Genomic DNA, 27687 nt, shown 5'->3' with positions numbered 1-27687 from the left:
TTGGTAAATTTATCCTCATATCTTCTGCTTATTTATAGAATCAAGACTAGAAGGATGGCTTTCATTGCCTGTACGAAACAACACTAAGAAGTTTGGATGGGTTAAAAAGGTAATTGATGCTTTTGAATATGGTTCTTTTATTTTGCTTTTGGTTTAGCTCTAGCCGTTTTACATTTGTAATTGTAAGATACATATAACTAGAACTTTTAGACACATAAAACTTTGCACTTCCTGACTTGGAATGATGTGATAAAATGTATCTTTGTGAAGGGAAAAAAAAACCTTTCATCATCATAATTAATAAAACAGGTTTTGGTGTTAGGAAAACATAAGTCTGTTGGCCTTGGTGTTTTGCTGTTTCAGTGGGAAAACAACTCTGGGTATGATAGAAAGACCTATTAATTTCTTTTCCTCTGTTACTATGATTTATTGATATTATGATGTTCATTTTTGGTAAATGTCTTAGTGTATTCAGGCTGCTGTAACAAAACAGACTGGGTAGTGTATGAACAATAGAAATTTATTTCTCACAGTTCTGGGGCCTGGAAGTTAAGATCAGGATGCCAAATGGTTGGGTTCTGGTGAAGGCCCTCTTTCAGTTTGCAGACTTCTTGCTGTGTCCTCACATGGGGGAAGGGGCTAGGGATCTCTGGAGCCCCTTTTATAAGGGCACAAATCCCATTAAGGAGGTCTCTCCTCTCATGGCCTATTCATTCACCTCCAAAGGCCCCTCCCGCTAACACCATCTCATTAGGTGTTAGGGTTTTACATAAAAATTTGGGCGGAACACAGACATTCAAACCATAGCAATAAGGTAACCTGTGTTACTGGATTTTGAAGCTAAGTCAATCCAAAAAATATTTGTATTTATTTCCTCTCCAATTTGCTTATTTAAAATGTATGCAAACTAAATTTATTGTTATTTTAAGGAAGACTTTTCTAAGGATATATTGAGAACTTCTTAGTTATTTAACTTAAGTATTTTATAAGATTTTTATTGCTGTAGAATTTATTTTCAAAGAAAATAAATAAGATATATATTAACTTTAGTCATTAATTCCTTCCCTCCCTCTCTTTAACAGTATGTGATTGTAAGCAGTAAGAAGATTCTTTTCTATGACAGTGAACAAGATAAAGAACAATCTAATCCTTACATGGTTTTAGATATAGAGTAAGTGTTTTTATTAGAATATTTATAAACTTTCTCTTTTAAGGAGAGTAATGTGACCTTTTTTGTCAAATTAGTGCTGTTTATTACTCATATAGTATGTAAATAGATATGCTCATATAGTATAGCTCGTACTATACTGTTGTTAAATTTTCTTGTATTTGCTTCATAGAGATGAAAGTCTGGGATATAGAGTTAGCTGAAACATCTTTATTTCATGGGTCTTTAATATGTTGTTCTCTGAAACTAATTAGAAAATTTCTGAGTTCCTGGAAATACTCAAAATCTCAAGGAGTGATTGAATTAATAGAACCAAGAAGGTATCCTCTGACCTTCTAACATGGGTCGAAAGTCAGTTTTAACTTCTGACATAAATATAGATAACTAATGTAATTTGATCCTTTGGTAATATTTTATTACTTTATTAAAAATCTTTTATAGCAAATTATTTCATGTCCGACCAGTTACACAGACAGATGTATACAGAGCAGATGCTAAAGAAATTCCAAGGATATTTCAGGTAAATAGCTTTATTTTGTTTTTGGTTGGTTGAATTTATTTTGTTTTTTTTTCACCTTTAGACTAAGGTTCTTAGTATGACAAGACATAGCAAATTTCTTTATTCTTGGGCCTTCTTTAGATTACCTTTCAATTTTAGTCCCATTTAAAGGTGATTTGTTTTTTCTGTGTCTTTCATGCTTATTCTGTTTGGATACATTTTCATTCCTCTCTCCATTGCACTTGTTAAAGTTTAGTGTGCTTATATCATGTTTCTGGCCTTTGCTGTCCTTGTTTTCAAGGTGCGTTATGACATTTTTATTTTATTTTATTTGCTTTTTTTTTTAAGTTTTTTTATTTTTAAGTAATCTGTACACCCAACGTGGAGCTCAAACTCACAACCCCAAGATCAAGAGTTACCCACTTTACTGACTGAGCCAGTCAGGCACCCCTGTTAGGATGTTTTTTTCTCTTCTGTTTCTGGTTTTATGCTTAGCTGTCTAGAAAATTTAAAAAGTTGCTTATGAAGTTAAATTCTGCACCCAGTAACCGTTTTGCTTCCAATTTAAAGTGAAGCCAAATTCTTCCCTCTCTACTTCCATTTTAAAATTAGTCAAACCAATAATTAGTTATTGAGTTCCTTCTATATAAAAGCCGTTGTGCTTGGTGTACTGTGGGAGAGTTGGCCACTTATTTTCTGTATGCTTATGATGTTTATTTGGAGTGTATTATACATCCTGTTCTCTTTTCTTCCTCAGCTCTCCAAATACAAATCTTTCCGTTAAAGCTGTGTTTGCAGTTATCACGCGCCTGTCTGTTTTTGAGAATCGTAGAGTATCAATCTGTATTATTACCACATCTCTTCGGGGGATTCTTTTGAATACTCCCTCCCAGGAAAACGTTTTAACACCCATCAAGTGAAAATTTACCTTTTGGCCTATGCAGATTAAATTGCTAAAACACAGTAAGATATCGTGGAGAAAATAAGTAGGCATGTTTGAACAAGATAGGTTTTTTCTGAAATGTGAGCCAAGTCACTGTCCCAGTGACTTTTCTCGTAGAAGCTCTTGATTAGACAGAACCTACTAATGTTTGAACATCAAATGCATTTTCTTCTCATTGAATGATTTAGGCTAATATTATTTTATTTACACTGTAGGAATTGTTACTACATAAAAACTAATTTCTTTTGAAAGTCACTCATTATTCTTTTTGCTGCTTATAGATTCTGTATGCCAATGAAGGAGAGAGTAAGAAGGAACAAGAATTTCCAGTGGAGCCAGTGGGAGAAAAATCAAATTATATTTGCCATAAGGGACACGAATTTATTCCTACCCTCTATCATTTCCCAACCAACTGTGAGGCTTGTATGAAGCCACTGTGGCATATGTTTAAACCTCCTCCTGCTTTAGAGTGCCGGCGCTGCCATATTAAATGTCATAAAGATCACATGGACAAAAAGGAGGAGATTATAGCACCTTGCAAAGGTAAATAGTGAATTACTTGCTTCATCAATATTATTTATGTTCAGATGAATTTAGACATTAATCTTTTTCAAATATTTCTTTATAGTTTACTATGATATTTCGACGGCAAAGAATCTTTTGTTGTTAGCAAATTCTACAGAAGAACAGCAGAAGTGGGTTAGTCGGTTGGTGAAAAAGATCCCTAAAAAGCCTCCAGCTCCAGACCCTTTTGCACGGTCATCTCCTAGAACCTCGATGAAGATACAACAAAACCAGTCTATTAGACGGCCAAGTCGACAGCTTGCCCCAAACAAACCAAGGTAATAAATCAAAATGTGATTAAAAGTTTGTATCTTTTAAAATATTTTGCTATTTATGTTCGGCTACAAACTTTCCTAATTGTAGTGTTCCTTTGCTCGGTATGTCAGTGAACCATGGAATACCAAATGTTTGAAATTGTTTTAGTGTATATGGCTCACTCATTGATTTAGTTGAATGTAGAGCAAATTTGTTTACTAGATCACACACATATATTAAATTCAACCAAAAATATATAAAGGGCTCATTTTTGTCATGTTTATGTATGTAATCATAATATTTTAAGATTTTATAAGCACACTGACTAATTTAAAATATGATTTAGTAGACAATGTACACACAGACCTGTGTCAGGTGCACACATTATGTTTAGTATTTCAAACCTCTTAAGCCTCTTTATGTTAGATGACTTGGGAAGCAGGACCGAAATCTTCTTAATTCACATCTATAAGTTTAGAATAATGACTTGTTTCTGATTTAAAGAGCAATAGATCAATCTTAAAAATGCAAATATTAACTAATGGGTAAAGTGGGCATTCCTTGTATTTGAGGCGGAGTTGGGACTAGGGAATAAATCCCCAGATAATGATGAATGCACAAAACATTTTGATGGAACTATTTTCATATGGCTACAATAATCATTTCATTCTTGGTTCAGAATAACCATTTCTTGGCTTACTAGCTATGGCATTTGTAAATATTGCTATTCATTGAAATGACCATGAAGATTTGGTTAGTTAGCTAAAGGATAAAATATATAAGATCAGGTATCTAATTTCAGGTATCCTTTTTGTTCCCTAACACAGGACCTTCAGTATATGAATAATGATGTGCATTGGTTGTATTATCAGAAATCTTTTCATTCTAACCACAAACATCTTATATGAAACTTTTCTTGAAACTATTATCTCAAGGAAATAATTTAGAATGACAAAGGTAGAATTGGTGTTTCAGCAGTGAAAATGTTGAATTTTTCTGTGAGGTATGAGAAAACTAAATACTATAAAATTAGTGATTATATGATAGTAATTAAGCTGAAGAAATTCAAAGAATTCAAAGACACTGAAGGTTTTTCCATGTGCCATATGCAAAACATCTAAAAATTAAATTTCTGTTTTTAGTATTGTAGAACTATTAGTGCATAGATGCTATGCTATTGTAATAGCTTACACTCTCTAGTGCTTCACAGCTTCCAAAGTGCTTCCATAATATGTTCTCTCATTCAGCTTTCTGCATATTCTGTCATTTGATCTTGAGAATATTCCTGTGGAGTAGAATAGAGAGGTATTATTATCTTTCTTTTTGATTGAGACTCTAGAAGGGCAAATAATTTCAGATTCAGGACTGTAAGAACTCCACTCCTTTAATACATTTTACTCTCTGGTACTATTTGATAAATTAATGATTTCACTACTTGTGATAACACATAGAATTCGTTTATGGAAGCGGATTTCAGACTAAGTGAGGCATGTTTTCAATTACATAACAATTTTCATGTTCACTAACTTACAAATACTTTGTCGTCCCCTTCTTCCCCACTTTAGCATTTTGGTTTTTTGGAGGCACATTTACTTTTTATTTTTGTTGCTTTTTGTTTTGTTTTAGTTCTGGCCCTGCCCTTCGAATCATTCTTCATTGATTTTTTAATACATTTTACATAGCAACAGTAAGTAATAGGGATTTCTTTCTCTCACAACTATGCATGTACATAAAACTAATATCAAAACTGACTCTAAGATGTATAGGGTATTTTTGTGAACACTTTTTGTCTAATATACTCTGAAATTTTAAGCATAAAGATGGGCACATTTAAGATGCAGTTTTGTATTTTATTATGTGTCTGCAGCATTATTTCCATTGTCTTTAACATCTGTGACTCCATTGCTTCATTAATTCATAAAATTGGATCTGTGTCTGTCTCACATGAATCACTCTAAAGTTTGCATTTCATTTTGGGTGTCACATTTTAAGAGTAGTATACACAAATTGGAGGGTATACAGAATAGAATAACAGAGGGAGTAATGGATCATTTGAAAGTGTTACATGTGCAGCAAGTGAAGGAACTAAGGATATTTAGCCTTCTGAAGAAATTATTTGGAAGGATGGGAGATGGTAAACAGCAGTAAAGATTTAGAGGACTTCTCTGTAGATGAGTGCAGAGAGGCACATTTGTAACTCAGCAAGGGAAAAGTATCAGGCAGTCAGAGATTTCCAAAATTGGAAGACTTTGCTTGCTCTAGAATAGTGCATGCCCTGTCACCAACAGCTCTTAATGTCTCCATTTAACAGACATGGAGGCTAAGGCACAGAAGCTCTGTGTATCTGAGATCACACACCAAATAAGCAACAAAGCCATGAGTTCAGATCCGGGTAGTCTAGTTCCAGATCCTACATTCTCAGCTGTAATACTGCACTGCCTCACAGTGATACGAGTAGAAATGAATTAATTGACAGCTTATAAAACATAATGTGTAGAAATGCTATTCCAGAGGAATGTTTTCTTGGTAATTTTGAATTAAAAAAAATAATGATCATATTAATAATTTTAATAATTAATAATTTTATTTTTATTTTTATTTTGTTCCAAAGTAGGACACAGAATGCTGGTCTTTGCTGAGGGCATTTCTCTTTAATTACTTTTCTTTTATTTTTTTTAATTTTTTTATTTTTTAAAGATTTTATTTTTATTTATTTGAGAGAGAGAATGAGAGACAGAGAGCATGAGAGGGAGGAAGGTCAGAGGGAGAAGCAGACTCCCTGCCGAGCAGGGAGCCCGATGCGGGACTCGATCCCGGGACTCCAGGATCATGACCTGAGCCGAAGGCAGTTGCTTAACCAACTGAGCCACCCAGGCGCCCAATTACTTTTCTTTTAAAGGTCTTCTTTAAAATGCAATATTTAAGCCACACAGAAAAGTATAAAGCAAAAATGCAACAAATGCTCATTTACCCAGTTTTAAGAAATAAAGCATTGCCAATACAGTTACAACTTAAGGGTGAGGGAGAGCTCTTATGTTATCATTATTTTATTTATTTATTGGGGGGGGAGGAGCAGAGGGAGAGACTCTTAAGCAGGCCTCATGCCCAGTGCGGAGCCCGACACAGGGCTCCATCTCATGACCCTGAGATCATGACCTGAGCTGAAATCAAGAGTCGGAGGCTCAACCAACTGAGCCACCCAGGTGCCCCATGTTATCATTATTTTAGTTTTGATCTTTTCCATTTATAAGTATTAGAAAGTTAACAGACTGATTATTTGGATAAAAATGAAAAAGCTGTATACAACTTGAAATGTCAAATATAAATCCATTAAATGACACAGAAGAAAATAGGTGAATATGTATCTGATCTTGGATTGAAGAACTTCCTAAGAGTAAAAGCAAAGAAAGACAGTTAATGATTGAGTAACCAAAAATTAAAGCCTTGTAATTTTAAAAACACCATATATATATTTGCAATGTGAATGAGAAAGATGGATTTTATCTCTCTCTACAGAGTTCTTATATAAGTCATTAAGAAAAAGAAGATTGCCTCTTCCCAATATAAAAATCAGTGAGGAACACACAGGCATTACTATAAATATGAAAAAGTGATCAACTTGATTATTAAGCAAAGAAGTTAAAATTAAGTTAAAAGTAAAATGTAAAACCTGCCAAAACTGGTAAGGATTAAGAAACGTGCTATTGGCAGCATGTGAAGAAACAGGCATTGTAGCGTACTTCTAGCAGAACTCAAAGTTCTAATGCTCCTTTTCAAAGCAGTCTTTGGCAGTAAGTTTCACAGGCCTGCAGTGTGTACCCACTGTTCAATTAAATGGAGGAGATAGAAAAGCAGATAGTTACGTACTTTTTTAAATGTTATTTATAATAGAGGCGTGAGTGAGTGTTACAGGGGAACAAAGGAGAGCATGGAGAATTCTGCCTGAGGGCATCTCTTAAGAAAGATCTTCAAAAAGGGAGGTTCAGTAATTTTCCAGACAAAGAAATAAGGGAAAAGACAATGGTAGGCAAAATGTTATGTGCAGAGGTACCCAAGTTGTCAAAATTACTTCCGTGTTATATGTTTGTAACATTGTATTGGGTTAGAGTGGGGAGAGGGTAATGACAGGGAGTGGCAGAAGATGTCACTGGAGAGAAAACATTGAACCAGAATGAAAAGGACCCAGTGCACTATGCTGTGGGAGTTTTTATTTTGTTCTTCAGATAGAAGTCTTTCAGCAAGAGACTGGTGTGTGTTGACTTAATGAGCTCCTTCACTAGGGTACTGACAGTGAAAATGGAGGGAAGAAACCAAATTAGAGAAAGTTTCTCATGTTGAAATGTCAAGAATTAGATGGCTGACTGGCAGGGGCTGAGGGGGCTTTAAGGGAAGTCTCGCCAGGCATTGTGCTAACAGCCTAGTGACCAAACTTTTAAAAATTTGAAAACTGTGACACGGGTGTGCACTTTACACACACTTCAAAGGTTTGGAAGGGTATGAAATGCAGATTTTTCAAAATTGGGGCTTGAACACCCAGGACAGCCCACTGATCTCAATCTCCCAAGCAGTACCTTAGCTATAAGTTACTGTCTGTGTAAGCCTAGAAAAATGTGATATATTCTACATTTAGCACATTTTGAAATAGAGTAATTTGAGTTGGTTTATTTCCTTTCAATTAAGGTAACCATCTATCAACATACTCTGTCAGTGATTACCAAAGTCAACCAGATGCATTAGAATTCACTTCAGATTTTTTATTTAAAAATGCAGATACTCAGGGCACCAGGGTGGCTCAGTCAGTTAAGTGTCTGCCTTCGGCTCAGGTCATGATCCCAGGGTCCTAGGATCAAGCTCTGCATCGGGCTACCGATGCAGGGAGCCTGCTTCTCCCTCTCCCTCTGCCTCTCCCCCTGCCTGTGCTCTCTCTCTCAAATAAATAAAAATCTTTTTTAAAAAATGCAGATACTTGCGCCCCACTCCCCCTTCAGTCCAGTTATATCAGAATCTCTTGGTATAACACCTGCAAATATGCATTATAAATAGCATTGAGTAAACCATATAAATTCAGGTTTAAAAAGTAGCTTTATTTTTTTAAAGATTTATTTGAGAGAGGGGGAGAGAAGGAGCAGGGGGAGGGGCAGAGAGAGAGGGAGAAGCAGACTCCCGATGACGAGGGAGCCCGACGCAGAGCTCACTCCCAGAACTCCAGGGTCATGCACTGAGCTGAAGGCAGACGCTTAACCGACTGAGCCACCCAGGTGCCCCAAGAACCAACTTTAAAGTTGAGGTCACAAATGAGATTTGGGGGACTAAATGAGTTCTTGGCATAAGTTGATTCATGAACCTCACAGTTAAAACAATGAAAGTTACACCTATTTTTAAAAATAAAGATGATAGCAATATTAGATGATTGGATTGGATTGGAAAGAAAAGACCACATATAACCCTGTTCTAAGTCCAGTTTATTCAGCCAAGATAAGTTGCTAATGATGCTTATATACCTGTGGTTTTTCTCTTAATCATGGCTTTTCATAGAGAGCATCACTGTCGGTGACCCATTGAGCATATTGTGTCCAGATAGAATTGAGAAAGCTGCATTCTTAGTATTACTGTCTCTTTAAACTGGGACTTGTGGTGCTGTTCTAGAAAAATGTGAGCGGACAATCTGGGTCCTTTTTTGAAGGGAGTGCTGACAAATGTTGAGCTTTCATACAAATCAAACTGGGCATCAAGATGGTTACATCTTCATTTGAGCCCAGTGGGGAAAAGCTCATATCTTATCCCTAAATATTACCTGTCTTCAGGTCTCTGGTATTCTAGAAATCAGACCGGGCTAATGTTATATGCACTTACATATAAAGAGAAAAGAAGATCTCCCTGTGTGCTACCATCTTAATTTTGACTGTGTTGTTATTGATGAAGGGAGAGTTAAAATCTTCACAGCACAAAGTGTGATTTCTAGATAATTATCATATTAAATTGCCATTTCTAAAGAGTGCTAGAATGTGAATTTGCAAACCTCCTATTGCAGATTGCTTGATTTGGCATTTAAAGACTGGGATTGGTCATTTGATGATGTTGATGGTGGTGATGATGATGACGATGTTTTTGATTTCTGAAGAAATAAATTGGGTAAATCAAAAAATGAAAAATGAGTTATTTTAGTATTTCCAAGTAGCGCATGTGATTTGCACTTGGGTTTTCATTGTTTTTGACTAGTTTTGAAAGTTTATTAAGTTGTTTTTAATAGTATGTATTTGAAAAGTAGTTTTCAGAAAAGTTTCTAACTGAAATTTCCATGTCAAGTTATAAAAGTGAAATGCTATGTTCAGAATCTTTATTGGCTATATATTTTCAATACAGTTGGAATTACAGTTTTTTATCTTAGGAATGAAACATGTACAAATAACAAAAGAAGCTAATTCTGGTACTTTTTGTTCATTCCAAAGAAGCCATATTCAGAGAAGTAAAATTTACAATGTTTTCAAGTTCCTACAACTGTATTAGTTTGTGAACATAGCATGGGATTCCTTCCTCCCTCCATCCCCCTCTCCTTCCTTCTCTCTAACGTGCAAGAATTGAAGCCGTAAATAGTTTGTAAGTCTAGTAAGTGCTGTGAAATACTGTTTCTGATTTCGCTTTTCTTTGTCATGCTGTGAGATGTTTGCTTTCTGTGAAAAGTTAATGTTCCTCTTGCTGAAGAATGCTTATTGATGTGCTGTGAAAGTTCTTGTGCTTGTAGAACACATAAATAGTTTGGTTAACCGTGGCTCAAGGAAATTTGAGTGAAAATTGAACCTCATGGTCAAACCTTTTATACAGAATGGATTTAAAAGAAGTAATGTGTGTCTTAACCTAAGTAAGCATATTGCAAAAATAGACTTAAATCATATATTATTGGGAGGTATTTATAACCAAGATATACAGAGTACTTTTTACGTATATTTACTACTACAACGTGTTTGTTCCCATTTTATAGATTTAAAAAATGTGACTAAGAGTCAAACGGTCAAGTAGAACCTGGTCCATAAGCCTTCTGTTCTTTTCAGCTACATGAGGCAGCTAGCGGTTAATCTCCAAGTCAGACTTACATTCACTTGAGTCACTCAGTGATGTATTATCTAACTCTAATAGCCAGTTAACCGTATTAAAACTTGTGTGTCATGTTTGTGGAAAATATAGAAATATGTAAGAATATAATTGCATGTACCTAAAAATAAGAAAAGTAATGTGGTAAATACGTTTTATGCATGATTTAGGTGTTAAAAGTATAGGAGTTGGAAGACTACAAGTTTAATTATATAAATGGAATGCTTTTTCAAAGAATTTAACAATCTCTTAAATTATTTTACTGTATCAACCAACTTTGTTTTTCCTTTTTTTTCCAGCTAGCTGCCTTCTGTGAATGCAGTCATTATTCAAGGTGATCATATTCTTCCAGTTAAAACAAGACTGAAATATGATGGCCCAAAATTTCTTAAAAAGCTGTATTTTCCTGAGAGACTGATACTCAAACACACGCATACATATATATATATGTATATATATATACATACATATATATATACATATATATATATATTTCCCTTTATTCCTGCAATATAAATTATAAATCTTGGAGATTTTCTGGGCTCCTTTGGAGCAGCAAGTTGAACCAACAATGATTGGTTGATAGAGTAAGAATAGCATATGCAGCTCTTCGAAACTTGTTCCATAAAGCTCTCTTGGCAGTCACTCACACTACATTGCACAAAAGGACTGAGAAGAGTTAAAGTTTAAAGAAATCATCTTTTCAGCATCAACAGAGAGATTTCACCAGCACATTTACCAGAAGAGTCTGGGAATGGATTCCACTACAGTGATAGAGACTGCATCTTTAAGAAGTGACCATTAGACTGTGTGTGTGCATATGTATGTGTGTGTCTCTCTCTATATATATATGCGCACACACACACACACACACTATATATATATAGTACTGTAATACTGCAAGAGGGTTCTTCAAATGCCCCATTTTATTTTTTTATACACATTAATCAGATATCATAACTTACTGCATTTGCAACTATGCACTTGTATAAAGCCATAATGTTGGAGTTTATATCACTCATTTGTGTATACCCCATGGAAGCTGCATGTTCATGTTTAAGCGGTTACTGTAACAGGAAGTTTGACGTTAATTATATCAATTTCCTAATGCTTCATGATAGGCAACTTTTCCCATGTGAATGCCTTAATTTAATTTTTTTTAAAGTCTCATCCTTTTCTGTATTTTGAAAAAAAGTGTTTACCAGCTCTTAGGATGCAAATTCGCTTTGCAAAAGAAAAATAGTGCACTATTTTTACATGTAATACTTATCAATGTCAGCCTATTTTGATTGTATAACAGAATTTTTTTTTTAAGTATTGGTGATAGAAACAATGGATACTATTGGAACTAATATATCTTTTATGTATATCTATTATTCATCCCACTCTTCTTGCAGACCTCAGTATTGGTGTGTGACTATGAAATGTTTGCTTTGCTTTGAATTTGCTGGCTACCCTAGATGTGTTTTTATTTCTGGTAGAGACATTTGTGACTATTTTTACATTTTCACACTCAAGATTCTAAGATTATCTCAAATATAAAGAAAACTAAGACATACTGTAGATATATTTTAAATATTTAAATGTGATCCCTCAAACACATAACTGTATATGGCAATATTTCAGGATTGGGCTAAGAAAACTGGTAACTGGGAAGAAGTAGCCTCAGAGGCTCCTGATTTTTATTTTTAAAATTATGTTAAAGTTATAGGTCATGCAGGACCATTTCTGCTAGTTTTCTCATTATCCCAGAAAAAATGTGTTTTATACTGCTACAGTATGCATTAATGATAAGCATCAAGTTTAAAAAAATTACACAGTCTTTTATCAGTCTCTTTATATACATACACATACACAGGGTTTGGTGTGATATTGAAATACATCATCTAATATTTCGATGAAGGAAGTAGACATTTTTCATTGATTCCCTCTGGGGTCAGTGTAGAAATGTTTAAAGACTTAGACCCCCAAAATACAGATACTGTTGTGGAAACTGAAGAGTGGCCTTTGGCCTACTGATGTACTAAAACTGAATCTTGTTATTCTTTCATTATCCCGCCTGCACTCTTCCATGCTATCTGTGCTAAGACCAGAGATGCATGCCATTTCCCTCACAGGGATATTCTGCAGTTCTGGTTTGAGGGCACAGCCTTTTTTTTTTTTTTTAAGTAAGATTTTAAAATGAAAAATATATAAAATTTATATAGAATAAATATTTCCATTCATTAGACTTGTTAAAAGGAGACTGAATTAATATTTTATATGAAGATTTTGTTACACTATGGGAGGTTCTATCATATTATTCTGAATTGGAGAGTATATATATATATATATATATTTTTAATAAACTTTATTAAGGTGAAATAATTTGAAGTTTACACATGAGTAATTGAAATATTTGAGTAAAAATGGCAAAAGTTAAATTTTGAATGCTGTATATATTAGAGAATACGGAGAATCATGGTGTGATGCAACTCTACAAGGAAAATTAATGTGAGGTTTTTTGGGGAAAAAAAAGGTATTCTAGGGGGTGAAAAAAATCTCTCCCATGGAGATTCTTCACATTATATGGTTTAACGTAAGGGTTTATAAGGTGGTTTCTCCAGCTAATGGAAATGCGCTTAATAAAAATTCTGACCTTGGGTAAGAATTTGCTTTTTTTACCCTGTTGCTGGTTTCATGTACATACATGAATACATACACCCATCCAAAATGTTCTCTTCCCAACACTCATTAAATATAATATTGACTTGGTTTAACAACCTGATCTTGTGCCAGCTTCTCTTTTTCTTGAGGCTCCAAAGGTTCCCAGATAAAAGACCAAAAGTTGCTTATTTCTTCACACCTGATTTCTCCTAGAGCCATAAATACCTCCTATTGAGAACTAAGAAGTAGTGAATACTGGGATTTTCTTAGTTGGATTTTTTACTTTTGTTTAGTGGGGATAGCGAGACAGAAGTAGAAGGAGAACTAGTGCCGGTATTACTGTTAAAAATTAATGTATAGTGAATTTTTGAAAAGTATTAAAATATGCTATCTAGAAGCAAGATTTAAAAAAAAAATCTGAAATTTTTAAATGCCTTTAGCTAACTAAAGGATACCAAGAAATCTAAAATAAGGTTAGTGTTTTTAAAACTAACGTAGGCTAGAGTCACAAATCTGGCTCTGAAGGATGTCTTTTGTATCAGTTTATCTGTAGATCCTCAAAAAGAAGTACTATGGGTTGCCAAACCACAGTTTAAGAAGTTTTGCTGCTGTTGTTAATCTATTCTTACAGGATTCTCGTGGTAAAATAGAGAAGCTTAGACACTATATTACCTTCCTGAAACATGCTTTAAATAACATGTTTAATATTCTATGAGAGCAAGTCACTTCTGAGTTTCTCGGTCTGCTACTGACTCACGTCTCCTCCCCTGGAAGAAGGCTGCAGTTTCCGTCTGGCGTGAAGATAAGCATAGTTGACTCATAAAGCACTTTGAAAAGAGGCACTGTATGACAGTGCTGGGTATTATGCTTGGGGGACTGTCCTCGATTCCCTTCCCCATAATAATGAGTTTTGTTTGGAATTGTAATAAGTTATGAACTGCATGGTTTAGATAATCATAAATATTTGATCAGCTCTCCCCTTTGAACAGAAATCATATCCCGATTTTTAAAAAATTTTTGTTGCATCTTTGTAGTAATGTAATTGTATTTTATGCCTGCTTTTTATATTAAAAATTAAATAAAAGAAATTAAGACATAAGCATTTTCATACTCTTCCTGTGAATAGTCCTGGAATGCTGCAACCATCTAAAATTTATCCCCCCAAATTTTGCCTTCCTTGTATGATGGGTATAGCAAAACAATCATAAGCAAGGTTACAGACTTGTGAATGCTCCACCCTGTCATTTAGTCCATAGAGAAATACAAAAAAGAATTTCAGCAAGGAGTCTGTCGCTGATTTGATTTAGGTATTTTAAGGGACATGCAAATCTAACAGTCTCATTTGAGTGTCCAGGATAAGGAAAGGACGCAGGGTGCCTGTTTTGTCAGGAACAGTGTGCTGAGAGGTGGTTTTCGAGAAGGCATTTCTTTGGTAATCCGTGGGTTCTTATTTAGGATACTTACTGGCTATCAGATCTGGGACAGGTTATTCCATCTGAGCTTCAGTGTTTTCATCTTTTGTAAAGTTGAGACTGTTTTGTTACAGGATTGTTGTAGGATTAAATATGGTAATGTGTGTAGGATATCTGGAATAGTTCAAGTATTTGTTCCCTTTTCTCCTGAAAAGGAAAAATGGGGAACTCTTCACCTAAGATGGTATGTTCTTAAGAGAGAAGCTTTAAGCAATGATAAAGTTCTAATTAAAAAGTGTATTTAAATTAAATATTTGTTGGACTCAAAAATCACATAATTTGTATTTATACCAATGGTTAGATTATAATTGCATATGAAAAAAAATCACTTGGATTTTTTTGAAAATGACAACTGTGAGGGGGCCTGGCTGGCTCAGTTAGTAGAGCATGTGACTCGATCTTGGGATGAGTTCGAGCCCCATGTTGGGCATACAGCTTACCTTGAAATAGGGTTATCTGGTGGCTCAGTGGATTGAGCCTCCGACTCTTGATTTTGGCTCACGTCATGATCTCAGGGTCGTGAGGTCAAGCCCTGAGTCAGACTCCGTGCTCAGCTGAGAATCTGCTGGAGATTTCTCTCCCTCTACCCCTCCACCGGCTTGCGCGCGCTCTCTCTCAAATAAATCTTTAAAAAAAAAAAAAAGGGCGCCTGGGTGGCTCAGTTGGTTAAGTGACTGCCTTCGGCTCAGGTCATGATCCTGGAGTCCCTGGATCGAGTCACGCATCAGGCTCCCTGCTCGGCAGGGAGTCTGCTTCTCCCTCTGACCCTCCCCCCTCTCATGTGCTCTCTCATTCTCTCTCTCTCTCAAATAAATAAATCTTTAAAAAATAATAATAAAAAAATTTTTTAAAAATGACAACTATGATTAAAAGCTACAGAATGAATGATTTTTTATCTTTATATACCAAAAAGATGTTTCTCCTCCTGCTGGTTCCAAGTGATAGTTCTAAAACATTAACCACAGTTTATATTTTTAAAACAGCATTTTATATAACTTAAAACTAATCACTTAAAGCAACTGACAGTTTTAAGACTCGGCAGAGTTCAGAATATGAAAGTTTTATTTGACATAGGAAACTAAAACATTTTCTAACAAACACTATTGACTTATTACATATAACAGAATAATGCCATTCAATTATAAAGGTAAAGAGTTTTTAAATTTTAGGGTTTATAAACTTTTATAGTAAAATGCACTATCCAATAATCTTATGTTTAGAATATGATACAATGAGAATGAAATCCATAAGAACTGGGCAGAACCCAGCAATACCCTTTACTGTATGTATTAATGGACAAGATGTGTTTGTGTTTTTTTTTTTTAAAGGTGTTTTTAAAGGTGTGACCCTTTTAAAAACGGCAGCATTATGCTTGAATCAGAAAGTTCATTGGGACTGCCTCATCCTAAGTAGAGATTGCAGCTAATAGTACCTTTCCTTAGGAATTACTTAAAGGCACTATATGAGGTTAAAGGACTAACTTTGGTATACGAACTCAAGCCAATTTTTGCTTGCCTCGATGTCCTTATAGCATAAGGAGGTACTATATTGTATTAGGATACAGTAAGGCCAGCCTGTTAAATCTGTGTTAAAATTAAACAGTCCCAGAAAGTGAACCCTAGTAATTTACCACAGTTCCACTTCTGACTTTGGGAAAAATCCCACTCCGTTCATAATGTGCCATGGAGAGGATTTATTTCTTACAAGATTCTGAAAGCTGAAAACCAGATGTAGTTAGCTCTTTGGAGAGAACTTCATCATGATGCTCAACCTGCAGGTGTCTGAGCCCTGCCCCCACCTCCTGAGGCCGAGGAGAGGGAGGGAATCAACGTTTCTAAACAAGTGTCTAAGTGGCTCATGTCTAAAACACCTCCAGCTTCAAAGTTTCTGAAACAGTTGACTAAATTTATAGAAGACCTTGATTTAGCAGTGAGCTTATTTTCCCCTTTGGTTATTAGGAAACCACTTTGTGTGTTGGAGCAACGCATCCATCATTCAGCCTTTACAACTGTCGTCCTGTAGTGACGTACTGTGGCTGTTACCCACAGGTTCAAAGCAAGCATGATCACAAATCGCACAAGAACTGAAATTAATCAAAAAGAAAAAGTATGTATTAACAAGTACTGTTCTCCCGTCCTAAAACAAAATCACCTCCTGCTCTAAGCAGAAACCTACTTAGCTGCCCCTCAGCCTGCCAACGAAACCTGGAACTCCGCATCACGAGAGGTTTTGAACAACTTTGGTTCTAAATATTTCTGGGGGGAAAAACTTTACCATAAGTGACCTGATGAACACTCTTCTGATAAATAAGATTTATCAGATTTAATGTATCTCTGTGGTTGTAAAACACATAAGATATCAGCTGAACTGTCTTTAAAAGATGATTCCCAGATACACTGATCACTTTCAGAACAAGTGTCACTTTAAATACAAAGCAAATTACAACTAGAACATTCTCAATCTTTCAAACTTTTAAATATGTGGGTTTGTTTTGTTGGTTAATTACAGTTTGACTCTTCTTCCCATACAGAGAGTCCTTCGGATCCTGTGGAGAAGACTGAGACCCATCTTTCCCTTTCCCCACCTGACCCACGTTCAGGCTTTGACCAGAATAGTTTTAACGCTTCTCTCAGAGCCCTGGGAGGTGTTTGACCCTAAGATAAGCCTCTGCAAAGGGACCAGCATATGCACCCACTGCTCTGTAGCAATATTTCTCAAATAACAATTCGCTTACTTAAAGGGTCTATGTGCCAGGGACATGTTCCTAGTCTTCACAGAATAGGTGACATGATTTGTTTTGATCATTTTCCCCGAAAATATATATGCTCAACTTGGGAGTGGAAAACAGCCTAAGGAATTAACTAACTTCTTTTTACGTCAATCCAAGTATTTTTCCCCCTTTAAAAAAAACAAGGATGTGGGGGTCAAATGATTGTCAGCTCAGTAGACCCCGTCCTCACACTCACACTCACTCAGCTCCCATTCGCTGTCTGTGGCTAAGCCATGTGTCCCCTGCTCATGACCTGCAAGCGGGCTGCTCCCTATCACCGTCTCTTCCCCTTCTCCCCATCTCACCCTTCAAATTCGCTGCCCTGGGCCCCTCCAACTCGGTCAGATTCCCCCTTTAGATCCTGTCCTACTCTTCCAAAACACACTTCCCAGCATTCTTCAGTAGTTAGTTGCGTGATGTCCATCTCCATCCCACTGTCCATCTCCATCCCACTGTCCATCTCCATCCACTGCGAGATCGGAGGCTCCACAAAGATAGGACTCTCCTACCTTGTGCTGCATGTTCTATCCCAGAAACTACAAGATGCAGATGCTTAGTCCCGTAAGTGGGGCTGATGTCCAGGAATAAACTTGCTGGCCTCTCACTGGACAGTGGAGCAAGCTGATCCGTGAAACCATAAGACAATTTACAAATGAAGGAGGCACAAAGGGCACACAATTCAAAAAAGGGGGTACTTACTTGTAAAGTCACTGGTGGTCATTAAAGTTGTTATTATTCTTGCTGTAAAAGAAAACATTCAGCAATATCAACTTGCTTCTCAAGGCATTTTGATATTTAGCTAACGTCTTTCCATTTTTAAATATAGGATATATGCTTACTGGGATCTTGGTTAAAAAAGATTTTGGTAGTGCAGAATACTAAATCAGTACTATATTTTATAAAACCGCTCAAATCCCGCCATGTGTCCTAGGCCAGTGGTTTTGAAGCTGCTCATAAGAGCAGACACGGTGTCTAGAAGGTAATTCAGTGCTGCCCAAGGAAGGCAGGGAGAAGCTGAGCCCATCGTGTGTGCCAAACCACAGCTCGCCCACCCCAAAGAGCAAGTTTTGAAAATCTCATTTACACAGGGGGCTTCTGGTAAGATTTCATTTAAAGAAAGGCTCCCACTAGTGAAAATGTTTTTAAATGACTGAACTCTACACCCTTCTTTTCTAGATAATGTTCTAAGTAAAGGAAACAGGCCCAGCAAAGGGCATGATTTTCCTCAGGGTCTAACTAGTTAGAACAGTTCAATTCATTTTTCCAGTACAGCACTTGACTTCGTGAACACAGGAAACTGGAGTATGGGTGTGAGTGGACGCACACGGGAGACGTGAGCTGGGAGCTGGAGAACTCTACCTGCTTTTCCTAACCCGAACCAACCCACACAAAGCTCTCCCTCCCCCTCACATGTCACACATCTAGGAAATTAGGTTTAAAACCAGTTCGTTTCTTCCCATAAAGTTATAATCCCCAGGTTATGTGTCATTTATTCAATGTGCATTTAAGTACTTGTTAAGCACAGACTGCCATGCAAAACAGATGGAAATGTACTACATGGTCTTTGAAGATTTCCTATAAGATCGAATAAGCAGCATTTCAAGATAATTCCTGAAGGTAAAATTAGGGTGCTAATAAGTAATATACCTAATTAGCAATTCCAGAAACCATACATATACTTCAACATTTCATAACCCTTCAACATTTTAAAGCTGAAAATAAAACCCAAGAAGCCTTAATTTTAAATAACTTGGGACACAAAGACCCCCTTCCATCAACCCTTAATGGAGAAATCGGTCCTTTAGGACACAGAAGAAATATGAAGTAGAATTCAAATATCTAAAAGTAGTAAACCTAATTAATGTGAGAGCTCTGAATTTAAAAAACTTTTCTACCTAAAACAGCGTATATGTATTTTAGGTAGTTCCTGCAAGAATCCACATGAACGGTGGAAATTCTGAACTTGAGACCAAGCGATAAGGCTCCAGAAAAACTCCACGGGGGCAAATTATATTCATTCTCAAAAGTCAGTGTATGACTTTCATCTCTGTAATCTGTTACATCATAAAGATTCATATATTTATTTATTTATTTATTTTATTTATTTGAGAGAGAGAATGAGATAGCATGAGCGGAGGGAGGTTCAGAGAGAGAAGCAGACTCCCTGCCGAGCAGGGAGCCCGACGCGGGACTCGATCCCTGGACTCCAGGATCATGACCTGAGCCGAAGGCAGCCGCTTAACCAACTGAGCCACCCAGGCACCCAGATTCATATATTTAAAACAAGTTAGTGAATTCCACATAATCAACCTCTTGATGCTTTCCAAAGAAGAGAGGACGGCTGATATTAGGCCAGATTTTTGGAGAAAGGTGTGCTTTTACATTTTTTTTTCTTTAGCAACTGGAATATGGATCTTGCAGAGAATGGAAAGTAGTCTGCGTGATATCAGAGTCGTAACTATGGAGGTTCTACGTGAATAGCTACGTGCAAAGGATTAAAGCTTGTGGGCCTGTGACAGGTGGGCACCAAGGTGATAAACTCTTCTGGGTAGCCGCCTGCGATGCCCCCAAATCCGCCCCTCCCCTGGCATCTTGCTCTTACTCGCACAGGTGTACGAAGCGAGGCTCCAGCTCAGGACGCTCACGGCTCCCGAGTCCCGGGTCTTCCACAGGTACTGGAGCTGAGCAAACTTGCTGGCCGTGCTGATGAAAGTACTTAGATTCTGTTTGCAGGGAAAACATGAGCAAGTCAGGAGTCCCTCGGTTAAAAAAGCCGGGGAGGAACAGGCAGAAATGGCTGGAAGGAGCAGGGAGAGTGGTCACCCTGGGCGCAGACGTATGCGAGGACTGACCCCCGGTGGGAAGACTGCACCAGAGAGCCGGCCAGGGCACAGGGCCACGCGGGCCGGAGGGGGGGGCGGGGGCGGGTCGGGTCAGGACAGAGCGCCAAGGGCCAGGTGGCGGGAACTGAGGTAGGGCCCCAGTCACTCATGTCACAGATATTCTAACAGCGTCTGCTGGATACTCCACCATCCGTCTTCCAGGAGAAAACGCCATCTCTAGAATCATGAAGTAGTTCTCTTGGGGAGCATCACCAAGGCCCGGACAGATTTAGCAAATAAAACTCCAGGACACCCAGGTAAATTTGAATTTCAAATCAACAACAAATAATTTTTAGCATGACTATGTCCTGTGCAATATTCGGGACATACTTATACTAAAAAATTCTTCGTTGTCAATACGGCAACCCTATCTAATTGCTCTCCAGGTGTCACAAGGTTGAAATGTAACATGGAGTCAAGTGCGCTTTCCAAGCAAGGATCACAGACAAGATGCAGGCGAAGGGGGTGCAGTTCATGAATCTGGGTGTGGCAGGCACTGACTGGTGACCACCAATTCTTCTCCTTCTCCCGTTGGGTGGAGAAGTACACTCCAGTGACTTCGGAGAGCAGATCTGGGGCCAAATGGTTCCTGACCCACCCTCAGAATCCTATTCTCACACGATGGGAATTTTTGGCCCTTAAACAAGGAAGGAAAAAAGGACAGAACTAACCCTTTTCCAAGGGGGAGGAAAAAGTGGTGCGGGGGGGGGGGGGGTGGGGGGACAAGTTTAGAAAAATAATGAGTTTGTGGCCAATATGCAATCATCAAGCTGATCATAAGCTGTTTAACTTACATCCAGTTCTTCCATCTACTACTGTTAAAAGTACCTCCCCAGCCCGGTTCTCTATGCACCCCCAGCCCCAAAAGGAAGTAAAAAATGTTGCCAAACATCTCAGGGAGAATAAGGTCTTCTAACATTTGGACAAGACTGTGCTTTCGTTCCTTTGGTACGGCTGACAAATTTGCAGGTTAAACATTCGACCTACGCAGTTCTCTGCGGAACGGGCGGCCTGGAGGGACAGACTACCTCACACACTCCGTCCTCAAGGCGCGATCCACTTACCATGGCCAGATCTATGATCCACTTCTGCAGGGGAAGGACGAACCACGAGGCCACGAATCTACCCAGCGCTAAGGGAGACAGCAGTAGCTTGACTGACGGCCCTGCCGCCCCCCACCCCGGGCCCGTGCCTTCACGCCAAGGCCGTGGAGTCTCCGCACCTAAGCCGACCTGGGAACGGCAGAAGCGGATTGTGGAAGAGAACTGCCAACAGCCCCCTGCATCTGTGGACTGTTGCTGGGGGTCCAAATGATTCTAAGCGCCCACTTAAGCCCTGAACACGCAGACATGTGCAACGCCATGTCAAACGTTAAGCATTTGAAGCAGCAGCTCGACATTATGGGGTAGCCGCGTTCTGCAGGTGTCACGTGAAACTCTCTTCACTGACTTCCCCCTTCCTGGCTAACTCTGGTGTCAATCCAGTTGGCGTCAGCAACGCTGGCAGACAGGAGAAATGACAGCGGATTTCCGCCAAGCTCAGGGAGGCTGCAGGCACAGAAAGCCCAGCTAGACAAGCTGAAGCAAACACGTGAGATAATGGCCGGGAGCCTCAGCTGTGACCTTGGACAAGTCCCATTCTTTCTTTTGACCTCAGTTTGCTTATGTGCAAAATGGACTTAACACTCCTTGTCCTATCTGCCTCCTCAATGCCTGGTGGCACGTCATAGGGACCCAACCAGGTTGCTATGATTATAATTAATAACATTAACATTAATAACATTTATTTATTTTACTTATTTGACAGAGAGAGAGACAGCGAGAGAGGGAACAAAGCGGGGGCAGTGGGAGAGGGAGAAGCAGGCTCCCCGCAGAGCAGGGAGCCCGATGCAGGGCTCGATCCCAGGACCCTGGGATCATGACCTGAGCCGAAGGCAGACGCTTAACGACTGAGCCACCCAGGCGCCCCAATTAATAACATTATTTAAATGAAAGGATCGACAGTGCCCTGGCTGAAAAGTCCGGAGAACTAATTCCGGGCAACCTGGTCAACACCAGAAGGGGTAGCTGGAATCTAGGCAGATGAAATCTTGTTTTTAAAACACACTCTAATTCAGTTTCTTACACGAACTTTGCCCAGTTTTATGCTCTTCATTCCAAACCAGGAGCAGCAACTCCTGAGTTCAAGATGACCTTTTTGTCGGGTTGCCTGATTTTGCAAGTAAACATACAGCGCACCCAGTTAAACCTGAATTTCAGATCAACAAAAATAGTCTTTGAGTACAAGTATGTCCCGTGCAATATTTGGGATGCACTTTTGCTAGGAAAAAGGTCCCTGTTCATATGGCAACCCTACCTACTGTCCATCACGACTGACAGGAGGAGGTTATAAACAGGAACTTGTCCTGTGCCCCTCCTCCTGTGAGTCTCCCAGTCGGGACACACAGCAGCTTAGTTATTCTCAGCAAGGGAGGAACTGGGTTTTTACAGAGAGTTGAAATGAAAGCCGGGCCCTGGTTCACAGAAGATGCTGCGTGAGTGAGCCCACGTCTGCGTCATGACCGGATCCCCACCATAACCCTTCTCACATCTTGGGCATCATTTTCACTTCGAACAAACGTTCAAGAACCCCTCGCTCACAGGCTGGCAGACAGTAGCCAGCCCGCTGACCAGGTGCGTTAGACATTCCCGTTACTATCATTTCAAGTACTTTGGGGATGTTTTCAGGGAAGAAGGAACATCTCCCTTCCCCTAAAGAATAAACGTGGACGAGGGGGCTCTGAGCAGGGTGCTTCCATCACGCGGCACGCCACCAGGGAGGGACTGAGTCCACGAGCCACTGGGCTCGCGGGCGTGCCGTGGGCACCCTGGCCTCGGAAGGGAGGCCCCGGGGCAGGACTGCACTGGAATATCTCTGGGTTGGGGAGGTATATTCACTCACATGGAGTCTTGCATTTGGGATCTTTTTTAACCAAAAAGAACATATGTCTGGTAAAGGACTCTACTTAACACACACTGCGAGCAGGTAACACCTCGTCCCATCGACTCCTGGATGCAGACGGAAGGATACACAGCGAGGTAGGGTGCTGCCCCTTTCACGTTCCCATTGAAATGGAAGACACACAGCAGGAGGAGGGCATCTGAAAGACAAAGGCCCGGAGTGAGGCAGGAGGGCGTCCGAGGGCGGAGGGTGGGGGGACGGAGGGGTTAAGGGGTCCCTTACCTTGTGCGATGAGAATGGGGTACTCCAGGTAGGTGAGCAGCGGGTACTCATAGTAACACTGGTACTGGAGAAACACCAGGAAACTGGGGACAGAGAGGGTGCGCCTGAGCTCAGACCGACCCAGCGCCCGGCAGGGAGGCCCAGCCAGCCCCCCAGGAGCCCAGGTTCGCTCGCAAAACCCTGGAACTGGAGGTTGGAGCCTGCGAATGTCAAGGGGGGAGATTTTGAACACAAAGGATGGACTGGTGATGTAATAACGGCCACAGCTTTGCTCAGGGCCTGTGCCCAGGGCTGATGGGGCGCCGGGCATGATGTGCACGGTCTGTCAAGTCCCTTTCACAGGGGGCAAGCTGTGCACCAGGATTAGCAGAGACGGGGCTCCTGGCCCCCGGGTTGGCCTGGCAGCTGCCTGGCACCGGACAGCCCCCTCAGAAGGCCACACAGGCCAAGACAGACAGCCCAGGCGGTGGCAGGCAGAGCTCGTGAGGGGCTGGGCCGGTTTGGACGCAGCCCTGAGCGGAGAGAGGACCTTTGAAGAGAACCAACTACCCGGATGATCCCTGTGGCCTTCCAGAGTGCCGCCCAGCCAAGGAGGAGCAGTGGGGGAGAGGCATGAAGAAAAGCCATCGGTTCCTTAAGAAAATTCTAGCTCTGAGAGGCTGAGGATGTAGGGAGGGGAGGTAAAGACCCCAGGACCCGACCCTTCTCAGGAGAAAAGGCCTGGGCTTCCTGTCCTTCTGACGCACACCCCAGCCAGTCAGTTCGCTAAGAACCTCAATGCCCCCAGCTGTCCCCTCAGACTCTCCTGCCCCATCACCCAGGCTGTCTCCTCAGGTGAACCAGACCTCCCTCCCTCATCCCAATGTGACCCCTCTCATTTCCTCAGCTAGGAAGGGGGCTGGCGTGTGTCCCCCCCCCCCAATCCTGCTTCCAACCTAGCGAACAGTTCTTGGCTGAGCTGGGGGTAAGGGGACAGGGGCACAGGATGGGGGGTGGGCGGCCAGCATCACCGTGAGCTTGTGGTCTCCCCAGGCCTGGGCCTCCCTAGTTGTCCCCTTCACGAAGGCCAGCAGCCCTTCCCAGGGGTCAGGCTGGCTTTGCAGGTGGTCCCGTCCGCACTTCAGGGGAAAAGTAGGTGCTCTTCCAGGCCTCTGCCATGCTGCGTGGCTTCCCCTCCTGTCGAACAGGCCTCTAGAGCAGCACCATTCTGAGGGGGACCTCGGGGTGCAGCTGTACCCCACCACCTCTGCAGAGCAGCTCTGCAGCCAGCCAGGCCCAGGCACGGCAAGCTTGGAGCGGACCCCACTGAACGGATGATCTGTAGGGTCATGGGCGGCACCCACTTCATGCAGGGCGTACCTCCCATACGCACAGTGGCCTTCAGGGCAGGTGGGAGACCCTGGGGTGTCACAGCTGAGGTCGCTGTCTGGGGTCATCCACACTGCCCTCCACATTTTACAGACCACCTGGCGAAACTAAGGCCCAAGAAGCCAAGGTCCTATGACAACTCAGGGAAAAGACAAAGACCAGAGCCTGAATTTCCTGACACCGATGGGGTGCTATCCACCACCCCCACCCAGGCTGTGGCGCTCCCAGGGAGGCCCCGCTGCCAGGCTGCAATGCTCTCGCTCTGCGTGACCCAAGCGTTCAAGGTCAACCATCTGTCACTCCTGTGGCCTGGGGGCAGTCAGTGTCCTTCCTTTATTTTTAATATATTTTTTTAAGATTTTATTTAATTAACAGAGAGAGACACAGCGAGAGGGAAGACAAGCAGGGGGAGTGGGAGAGGGAGCAGCAGGCTTCCCGCTGAGCAGGGAGCCCGAAGCGGGGCTCGATGTGGGGCTCGATCCCAGGACGCTGGGATCATGACCCGAGCTGAAGGCAGACGCTTAACGACTGAGCCACCCAAGCGCCCCTATTTTTAATTAAAAAGTAATACTTTAGAATGCTCATGACAAAATCAAACCAAATGGTGTCTGCCCCCAGCCCCACAAATCTGTTGAAATTCCTGGTCTGTTCCATGGAGTGACTTGAGTTTCCTTCCTCAACGCATAAGCTAGAGGTTTGAACAAAAACTACACATGTACCCACAGAGGCAGGAACTCAGGAGTCAGGAGCGGAACCATATTTGGACTGCAGACTTTTCCAGAGCAATCTTACCCAGAGGCCAGTGCATCCAACAGCCTAGAAGTCAGCCTGCTGGGCCTGGGGAGAGGAAGCAGGGTCACCCACCGGGCTGCCCTGTCTGGAAGTCCATCCGTGGAAGGTTCCAGAGCAGGTGCAGAGAGCAGAACTGAGGCTGGACCCCAGGAGGGCACAAGGGGGCAGAGCAGGAGGGATGCCTGGAAGGCCCGGAAGCGGGGGTGGTGGAGGAGCTGAGGCACGAGCGCCCCCAGCAGGTGAAGAACACCGTCCTGGCGGAAGTGGGGGCGCACCCGGGCTGGGAGGTGCCCACCACACACTTCCGCCGCCCCCCAGCCCACTTCCTCCCTACCGGGGAACCTGTCTGGGACACCAGCTGTTCCAGTAACAGTGGCAATGAGCAGCCTCTTGGCACGGAGCACTCCCCATGGTCGGCCTGGGGTCCCATCCGTGCTGCCTTCCGCACCAGACCCCGTGTGACCCCAGCCAGTGCTCCCCCTGCCCCCCACCTGCTGAGCTTCTGCCCCGCAGTCGGGCCCCTTGCTAAAGGCGGAGCCTCCCGTCCAGTGCGGGTTAAGAACTGAGACTCTGGAGCGAGGCTGCTGGGCTCCCAATCCCCAGCATCAGGTTCCTAACCTCTCCCGCCCTGGCTTCCGCACCTGTGAAACGCGGGTAACAGCAGTCCCTAAGCACCATCTTCAACAAATAATACTTTGCTATGTTCACCTACATCCCACCCTCTTTTTCTTTGCTCAAGTGTGCATGTGATTTTCCCCCTGCAGGCTTCAGGAGGCATTTCTAAAATGCAGGCATTTTCTTGCCACTTCACACCAACCCACATCACAAGTCATTTTCTGGTATCATTAAGATATGGCTTATGTCCCCGTTGGCCCAATTTTTTCAAAAATGGGTTTTTAAAATTAATTTTCTAAGATCAGGATCCAAGGAGGGCACATGTCCTCCAAGAGGCTGTTATGCTTCTACTTCCCAGGAGCTAAAGGGTCCCTATGATGGTGATGCCTAGGGGGGTTCTTTCTGCTGGAAATCCGGCGGCTATGTTTCCCGCTAGCAGGCCGGCAGGCAGGCACTGCCCCCAGGGCCCAGTCCTAGCTGGCCCCCACCAGCGAAGGCTGCGGAAGGAAAAAAGGAAGAGGGCAGGGTGCTGCCAACTCCCCCACCCACAATATGGCGAATGAATCTAGAAAGCAGCAAAACCCAGTGAGTGTGGAGAGCGGGGGAGGGCAGGCATCAGAATGGAGAGAGCCAGGACGGGTGAACCCTTGGACCCTGCTGCTGCCCGTGAACTTGGGCATGGTGCTTCACCTTCTCGGCCTCAGGTTCCTACTGTCTAGGGATTAAAACAATGCTTACTCCCTCGGGCGTCCTGAGGACTGACTACGATAATGCCTTTAAAGCACAGTCAGCACACAGACCCGGCTCTGGAAATGGTACCACTAAGATGAAGCGTGGCCTGGGGTGGAGATAAAACCGAGGAATCCAGCGGAGGGGGCCGCCGATCACCTCCCGCTGGGCTTGAAGGATAGGGTAGCAGCCGGCTGGGCCTGGACACAGCCACTGCCATTTACAGCGTCCGGGCGCCGGGCCCCGGCCGTCCACGAAGCCCACCACCCGCGCCTCGACCTGCGCCGCGATCCCCGCAGGCCCCGCACACCCGCCTCCTCCCACGCCGCCTCCAGCTCTCCCGCCCACGTGAGCCGCACCGCACCGCCCGGGGGCCGGTTTTGCCGACGGGCGCGGTTAGACAAAGCGATAGCCCGCCGCTGCGGGCAGCGCCTGCCGACGTTGCAGGGTGTGGGCAGGCTCCCGACCCCACTTCGAGAGGCATCGGGCCGTCTTCGGCTCACCTTCCCCGGCTCAGGGACCTACGAGAAACCGACGCTAGCCAGCCGGGGGGGGCCCCCAGCGCTGTGGGGTCGTTCACACACCCGCCAGTGGCCGATTCTTTCTGGACGAAGCCTCTTCCCAGATGGGCGCACCCGGGGCAGGACCCCCATCTCTCCCCCCCCCCCCCCCC

The 27687-nt window shown here is 41.9% G+C and overlaps 2 protein-coding genes across 4 annotated transcripts in view; one reads left to right on the top strand and one right to left on the bottom strand.

Annotated features, from left to right (window-relative positions):
• Positions 1-11021, top strand: part of ROCK2 (Rho associated coiled-coil containing protein kinase 2) — a 139416-nt gene extending 128395 nt beyond the window's left edge. The window contains exons 28-33 of the mRNA XM_044918870.1: positions 39-109; positions 1083-1171; positions 1610-1688; positions 2892-3153; positions 3239-3452; positions 10818-11021. Of these exons, the coding sequence (XP_044774805.1) occupies positions 39-109; positions 1083-1171; positions 1610-1688; positions 2892-3153; positions 3239-3452; positions 10818-10821 (719 nt within the window). The 3' untranslated portion in view covers positions 10822-11021. The remainder of the gene's footprint in view (positions 1-38; positions 110-1082; positions 1172-1609; positions 1689-2891; positions 3154-3238; positions 3453-10817) is intronic.
• SLC66A3 (solute carrier family 66 member 3) overlaps positions 4581-27687 on the bottom strand; it is a 24284-nt gene continuing 1177 nt past the window's right edge. The window contains exons 2-7 of one of the 3 annotated variants that reach the window (XM_021697651.1): positions 23511-23593; positions 23358-23427; positions 21353-21410; positions 20009-20129; positions 18106-18147; positions 15687-16719 (exon numbers count right to left, since the gene is read on the bottom strand). In XM_021697651.1, the coding sequence (XP_021553326.1) occupies positions 16628-16719; positions 18106-18147; positions 20009-20129; positions 21353-21410; positions 23358-23427; positions 23511-23593 (466 nt within the window). In that variant the 3' untranslated portion in view covers positions 15687-16627. Of the gene's footprint in view, positions 4715-15686; positions 16720-18105; positions 18148-20008; positions 20130-21352; positions 21411-23357; positions 23428-23510; positions 23594-27687 lie in introns of those variants that run through there. The other 2 variants (XM_021697652.1, XM_044918871.1) reach the window with 2 other exon arrangements.

This window comes from Neomonachus schauinslandi, chromosome 10 (assembly GCF_002201575.2).
Source record: "Neomonachus schauinslandi chromosome 10, ASM220157v2, whole genome shotgun sequence".
Classification (NCBI taxonomy): Eukaryota; Metazoa; Chordata; class Mammalia; order Carnivora; family Phocidae; genus Neomonachus; species Neomonachus schauinslandi.
This window is presented reverse-complemented; position numbering and strand designations above follow the sequence as displayed.